At 36.4% G+C, this 7,956-nt stretch overlaps 1 protein-coding gene across 1 annotated transcript in view; it reads right to left on the bottom strand.

The window, feature by feature from the left end:
- Positions 1-1,496: 1,496 nt before the first annotated feature.
- CLTC (clathrin heavy chain) overlaps positions 1,497-7,956 on the bottom strand; it is a 63,109-nt gene continuing 56,649 nt past the window's right edge. Inside the window, exons 31-32 of the mRNA XM_042781919.1 lie at positions 3,568-3,643; positions 1,497-1,621 (exon numbers count right to left, since the gene is read on the bottom strand). Of these exons, the coding sequence (XP_042637853.1) occupies positions 1,497-1,621; positions 3,568-3,643 (201 nt within the window). The remainder of the gene's footprint in view (positions 1,622-3,567; positions 3,644-7,956) is intronic.

Genomic DNA, 7,956 nt, shown 5'->3' with positions numbered 1-7,956 from the left:
ATATAACCTACATATTTAAATACACTTTTATTTCATTTTAATATAATTTAACATTCATGATCTGTTCATTTAAATGAAATACTTAGATAAAAAAACCTAAAGTGCCACTTGGTTAAAATGATGGAGATGGCTAAAGTGTAGTCTAGTATTACAGTGATTGGTTCTTTGGACTGTTGTTATGTACTTTATTGGGGTCCCTGGGTGGCATGAGTGGTAAAGCATGCAGCTGCTAACCAGGAAAGCTGAAGGTACAAATCCACCTAGATGTGCCTCAGAAGAAAGGCCTGGTGACCTACTTCCAATAGATCTCAGCCATTAAAAACCCTGTGAACTGCAAGTCTACTTTGAAACATGAGGTTGCCCTAAGTCAGAACAGACTCAATGGCAATGCTCAGTTTCTTCTTTATTAACTATGGGAAGACAACATGACAAAATGTACAATGTTCTCACATGTCCCAACCCTCAATCCTCTCTTCTGCCTCCCTGCTACTGCCTCAGTATCCAATATCAAACTATCAATTATAGTTCTTTTGGTTTAAGTTTGAAAGTATTTAATTAAAACTACTCTTCTACAGGTTATGTCCACAGTCCAGTAATTTATTTTAAATTTGAGTAATTTCAAATTCCACAAATAAAACTGAAGAACAGCAATATTTTGTTTGAATTCTCTCTGCTGTACACTCAGTGATCTAAAACACCACAATATCCAACATACACAAACCTCAGGCCAGGGTTAGTAAGTACACACAGACTGGAATCATGGTGCTCTTTTGCTTCTGAATGGAATGATCCCACAGAAACAGCACAGGATACAGCACAACGTAAGGGCACCTGGTACACACGGAGTGAGCAAAACACACGAGCGTTTTCTATATGCGCAATGGGGAAACCTGCATAGGTTATAGAGGACCTTTTATGCTCATTTAAAATCCAGGCAAGTTGTCGGTATGCATTTTTCAAATAATTTGGAGAGCAATGCAATCCAATGTAGGATATACTGATTAGTGTTGTCTTTGTTGGCATTGACAGTCTTGTGTGGTCACGTATCAATATTTTTGCTTTAGCTTTTCTCTGAATAAGAGACTTAAATGCATTGACAACACATATTGTAAGCTGTTTACATACACTAAATTTAAGAGATTCAATATTAGAGTTTCTTTTTTTTCTTTAAACACTACAGAGTGCAAATCAGGTTCTTCACAACAGACTGAATATTAAGCAGTTCTTCAAAGAATGAGGGGGGGGAAGACAGAGCTCAAGTGAATAAAAACATTGAAAACTATTCCCCTTTGAAAATAAATTCTAAGATGATGTGGAATGTGAAATAAGGTATTAACAAAGGTGATCCAAGTTTATAGTTAAAAACAAAAAGTAGTCCTTCATGAAACAAAGGTTACAAGAACATGTTGCCTGTTTTTTCCCCGTTATAAACTGAGAAGCGGGTAGAGATGGTATTTCAGTACGAAAATAGGCGACTACAGGATCAGTTTTCCACTTTACATGCTGTACCCAAAGCCAGGCTGTGGCTGCCCATATGGTGGTGCAGTATAACCATAACCAAAAGGTGCCTGGGGAGGGACTGCAACACTGGGTCCTGCTGTCAGCATCAACTGAGGCTGACCTAAAGAAGAAAAAAAGGGAGGGGAGAAAGTATGCAAGAGAAACTGTTAGTATTGAAGGACAACACTTCAGGCTTCTCCACTTAAGCAACATAATCACACTTTAGATGTAAGGGCATTTTTGCCTGTCACAATCATTGAGGTCTAACAGTCTCACCCTAAGAAAAGTACTGCCCAAAAAGCTTCAAATAGTGTAAGGCTGAGGATCAGAAGTGTGGGTTACTTTGTATCATGAAAAACAATATGCACAATGCATGCTTGAAATGATCAGGCAAGACATCTGCCAACAAACGTATCACCACATGGTCTTTACATTGCATACAGTGACAATAAAATTAACCTAAGGAAAACTTAATTTTTTTCAACTAACATGTTTTAACACTACTGAAATTTCCAAGTTAGATTTAAATTTGTTTTAAATCTGTCTAAATGGTAATGAAACATAATCATTTCAAGCATTCAGTAATACACTGGGTATTTAGGACACAGACCCTCTCCATCAAGTACTATACTGACATTCTTTTTGTGGAGTTAAGTAGTTGTTGACCCATAAAGAAAACACAACCTGTAGAGAACCGGGCTTACAAGGAGGATGAAAGAAATGTTAACACTTCTCTGCTCTTATAAAGTAAGTACTCTTCACCTACCTACCACATGGACAGAAATCTAGAGGAAGATTTCTCTCAGTGCAAGTGACTTCATGTTCTTTTTGTGGATAAGAACGAAAGTTTTCTTTAGTGAACAAATTCTTTTTGGAAACCAGCAGTTTATAAAACTCACCTATAACCCTGACATTGACATCTATCCTAAAATTCCAAACCCATTTTTAATTACCTACAGAGCTTGTCCATTTAAACATTCTTGAAGGTAAGCCAGACTAATAAGTTCTCCCACCACCCCAAAATATTACACCTACTCTGTTTCTGCTCCTACTGTGTTTCCTATTTCAAATAGGATGAGATGACACAGAAGCTTCAACATCTTGCTCCATCACTAAAGATCCACATTGGTCTTCCAACTTTGTCAAAATACCCTTGCCCCGCCCCTAAATTCCCAAAGTACTTTTTTTCTATGGTAAAAAGGTGATGATGCTATAGTAAATGTATATATTATCTTTCCCTTTAGCAGCTTTTTATGCCGCCCCCCCATAACAATTGATTATAATGTTTTGCATTATATGCTTCATATTCATGGTTCAAATGAATTTGTTCATCGGGTAGGAAATATGAAGGAAGTTTAGACATCCAGGTGTAAGAAGAAATGACACTGTCTGAAACATTTGCATGAGAGCTGAAAGATCCTACTTCTCTGGAAAGTTCTCAAAGGGAAACTTTATCCAGTTCTCTGTCCTAGTCAGGCTTTAAAGGGAAGTTCTTTATGTAAAGCATATTAAAGATGCCCTGGAAATTTCTGCTACCTCTCATTGTTCTGAAAATGAAATTCATCAAGTTTCTTTCTCAATAATTAGGAACAAGTAATCAATAAGCAACTAGGCAATATGGAGATTCAGGGTATATTCTTAAATGATGTGTTTTTGACATTTTCTTTGTATTTAAGAATGACTGAGTAACTTCAATGCTGGTTTAAGACCATTTTGGGACAAAACTGATGGTAGGTAGAATCATTCCTTAACCCAGCACTTTTGTACTTTACTGGAAACTTGTTTTATTTCTATTTTGAGGTAGAGTCCCTAAAAATTAGAACTGTCTACTGTATTTCTTTTAGGAGCTCTGGTAGCATAGTGGCTAAGGCACTTGACTGCTAACCAGAAGGCTGGCGGTTCAAACCCACCAGCCACTCCTTGGAAGGAAGGTTGGGCATTCCTACTTCCGTAGTGATACTGCCTCGGAAACCCAAGGAGGGGTCGCTATGAGTCGGGGCCGACTCGATGGCAAATGACAACAACAACAACAACTGTATTTCTTTTAGCTTAATAAAGAGGTATTACCATAAACAATAGGTTGTGTCTCTGTAGCTTGTTCCTCTTCTTTTCTCAGTGATTCTGAAGCATCTAATTTATCCACCTGGAGAAAAACAGGCAATGTTAATTAGCACCCTAAAATTATCATAAACCTAGGTTTATGGCAGAAAGTGGAAAAGCCTTAGTATGTTAAATTCTGTTGAAATAAAATAGACTAGAAAGAACATTCTCAGGCCCCCTCAAATTCAATGGCAATGGTCATAATTCAGTCAAGGTGGTTTTTAGCACTGTCATTATAAACCCTCAAGAAAGAGGGATTTATAAATGCCATAAAAGCTCACGCCAGGCTAAAACTCGGCATGCTAGGATGCAGCCTGAAGGAAGAAAACGAGAAGGTACCACTTTATCAGATGAAGTTTAAGCCCTACCTAAGACAGTAATAATGAACTCATCAACAGCCAAGACGTCCCTCCCCCAAAAGAAATGGTATTCAAAAAAGTGAATTAAGTCCAATGACTGAACATGTACTTGTCCAGAACAAGCTCTATTTTGCCAACTGTGCACAGCTTCTGCTGATACTGATTGTAGGTCTAGACTGAAATCTAAAACTCAGGTGGCTCCATTTTCAATCTTCTTTTATATAAAGACAGGCTGCACATTTTAATGCTCCATGGTTCTACATTCTAAGAAGCAATGAGGAAAGCCTGATTTTGCCAGCTTCTTTGAGGAATAAAGTTTTTGCTTTTAATTAAGTCAGAAGAGTAAATAGGTATTAATATACTAACCACTCTAAATCAAAGCGGATAGTATAAAATAATGGTGTAGAGGAATCCACATGTAATGGTGAAAGTAAGAAGGTAGAATATGTAGGTCTTTGCATTGACTAGCTGTGTGACCTTGGGCAAACCATTATAGTGGCCTTCAAATTTATTTCTCTATATAATGAGAAGGTGATCAGTAAAATTCCTCTTGGCTAACATTATGATTTGATTCTATAATCTACAAATTAGGACAAGTGACATTAGAATTCTAGGCTTAGGGAATCTCCTTTACCATATACATTTCCATTTGTCTTTTAAAAGTTGAAACCTCAACCAAGGCCTCATACTTGGTCTATCATTCATTATATGCTAAGTTACACTAAACTTCAAATCTCAATGTTACTTACTACCAGTGTTTTTCAAAGTCATAGTGTACTGGGTAAGACAGGGAAGAGCATTTTATTCATGTTCATTGAATGTTTCTCAGAAAAGTTATGAAAAATTACTCACAAAATAGGTGTGTACACATCAGTAAAAGAGCTGTAAAAACTCGGTCCTAAAAAAGGTTAAAGCAATACTTTGTTTCTATTTGTAACTATTTAAAATAATGTTTTTGAGTCTTCACACAGGCCATTAAAGTCAGGACAGTGTTTTATATATATTTTAATTCTTGTGTATTAAACACCATAAATATGCATCTTTAAGCCATCCTAATTTGCTAGGGAACTGAAAGTTTGAGAAAAGCAAGCCTAGGTAGACTCCAGACACCCTCAAATAAAATGTGGTCTTACTACCCTAGGAGAATGGGTTGCTTTTGCACACTATTTTCCTATTTTATAGTCTAGATGTTCATGCATTGCAAATTATCCTAATATACAAGTTACAGACTAGTATGGAGTATAAGTGTCATGATAAATACCTACATTTTGGCATCTAAACTTACAACAGCTATAAAACGTAAAACACAATTCTGTGCCTTCAGAGTTCACTGAGATTCTGCTATCCTAACCAGTATCCAAAAGTCAGCTGAAGAGGTTATCAGAAAAATATATGGATGCCTATACATTAATAACTTCTTTAAAGAGAAAACAAAACAACATAACCCACCACCATATAATACATTTCCAGGCTCTCAAAGAAAAGAATCTAAACTGAACATGTTTAAAAGTTAATGTCTGAGTCAGATGCTGAACACACAAGTCCTGGTATAGAAATACAGGGAAGATTTAGAAGAGCTAACAATATCAGAATGCCCAAGCACAGACATAGGCAAGTTGGGTGTAAGAGAAGAAAACAAAACACCCTAAAGGAGTTGCATCAAGCTAAGCAAAATAATTCAAATTTTTCTATGTACTGGGACAGCCTCTGGCACAGCAATATCCAATTTTCGTTTTCACTGACCCAATTTAGATTGCTCCAAAAAGAAAAGCAGAGAAGGCTTTTATGAACACAAGCTTTTGTTAAGAGCTGTAACAAAAGTTTCTGATCCTTGGATTAAAAAAAAAAAAAAAAAATGACAGGTAAGTATGTCACTGAGTTCAGCTGCATCTGTACAATTTGGAAATTGATTAAAATGTGAAAGGCTTTTCCACAAAGACTGCAATATGCTGCAGAGGAAAAGTTAACATGCAGTCAATTATTTTGGTGTATGTGTGCATGAAAAAAGGCAAAAGTACTGAAGCAAGAAGTGAGATCTGAAGATGACTGTTGCTAAACAGGCTCTCAAGAAACACACACAGCCCACAGCAATGCTTTAAGAGTTTCAAAAATACTATGATGTAATTGCAATGACTGCCGTACATGCTTTATTTAAAACAATGCATACCACTGCAGTTCAATTACCTGTTTTTCACACACACGCTTTCTAACTGCCTTGCTTACTAGCTGCTGAAGGGCCTCACACACAATGCATTTTACTCAGGTTTGCCCTAAGTTCCAGTGGTGACTCCAATTTGGTTCAATATAATCCCAAAACAGTGCCTCCCCCCGCCCCAATTATTTAAAATTATTTCAACTCTCCTCTACTTCCCCAGCCCTTCCTAACCAAATTGATCCCAGAAATAAGTTTGTAATGTCCTTTCATTTATACTGGGATGGAGACAAGCCAATGAAGGAAGCAGCAACCAAAAGGTGCCTAAATTTGATCTTCTTGGACAAGCCAACCGATCAATAAGAGAGCAAATTTTAGGTAGCTTCTGAGATGTGCCTTTGTTACAGAAAATAGAAGTTAATATTGTTTCATTCTACATAGAAATAGCCCACGTTATTTAGCAACAATAATAGCAAGCTTGGCTCTCATGATTCCTCTTGAAAAATGGACTAGCACCATAAGAACTGGACACCTGGAGAAACATGAGGAAAGTCTCTTCGGAAGCAGCTAGTATCTCTTGTATCTACTTTCAGCAAAAAAAATTAGTAAGAATCAAGAGATCAGAAACTGGATCACAGTCCTTCAATACGGGGAGGGGGAAAGCTCAAAAAGCCTTTTAGGGCATATATATAACATATATAAATTCAACAACTGTCAGGCAAGCTCACAAAATAAAACCAGAGGCTGTTTTAATTTACTTTAAATATTTAAGAAAATCCTATTGGTCCAGATACCCTGACAGGGAAGAGAAATTTCCTGAAACTTTGGGATTAATACAAAAACTCACCATACTCAGTTTTTAATAATAATTTTGAGAGAGACTGTGAACCAACTACTGATTTAGCCTCCTGCCCTTCCTAAAGCCTATTAGCCGATTAGTAGCAAACATCTACTAATGTCCTATAGCTCTATTATAGTTATGTTTCAAGGGACTTGCAGAGGCTTTAGTGAAATTTTATTGGGGGGGGAAAAGCAGCAGCAGCAGTGTAGAAAAGGAAGGAAAAAAAAATCATGCAAATTCCTTAGACTTAGTCCTCCAGACTTAAAGATGGAAAAGAATCAACTTTCACCTTTTCCTTTATTGCATCAACCTGCAAAGGAATTCAGAAGGTGCAGCTTAGAAAAAAAATCAAATTTCATATTGAGCATAAAAAGGTAGAATCAGCAACAAAGGTTTAGGGAAGAAACATCTAACCACTAAACAAGGTATGAGAGAAGTGAAAATAAAGGGCATATGGGAAGCAAAATTTGGTGTTTTCTTCTTTTTCTTCTTTAACTTCAGAGCTCATTGCAGAAGAATTTATGCTAGTCAGTGTAAAAGAAAGCAGTTTAATCTCTAGTAAAATTTATAGCACTTTGGTTATTAACAGCAGCTTAGAGCCAGGTCTGACAAAGTGGTATCATGCGTAAAAAATGAAGCAATTCTGATCGATGGTAAGATAAGGCAATTTTTTTTTCCCCCTGTTACAAAGATAATATCAATTTTCTAAAAATTGTAACCAAGTACAACGATATATAATTACTTGATATCCTTAAGAAAAATACAGGATACAGGGAGGGGGTTGTTAGTGTTTTTTAAATTTTTTTTCCTCCTTTATTCAAGCATGCTTAAGAGATCAGATGCCAGACTGATTTTAAGATGTTTTGCTTTTAGGAAATGGATCCTGTAGGACCATTTTTAAAGGTTTTACAGCAAAAAAGCTAGTAACTGTTGAGAGGTTGGGTAAATAAAAAAAATACTTAATATCAAAAAGGGACCCTAAGAGGAACAGTGAATTTTACAAG

Source organism: Orycteropus afer, unplaced genomic scaffold, assembly GCF_000298275.1.
Source record: "Orycteropus afer afer isolate SDZICR_OR568_19922 unplaced genomic scaffold, OryAfe1.0 scaffold00196, whole genome shotgun sequence".
NCBI classification, from domain to species: domain Eukaryota; kingdom Metazoa; phylum Chordata; class Mammalia; order Tubulidentata; family Orycteropodidae; genus Orycteropus; species Orycteropus afer.
Note: the sequence above shows the minus strand (reverse complement) of the source record. Positions and strands in the feature narration are given on the sequence as shown.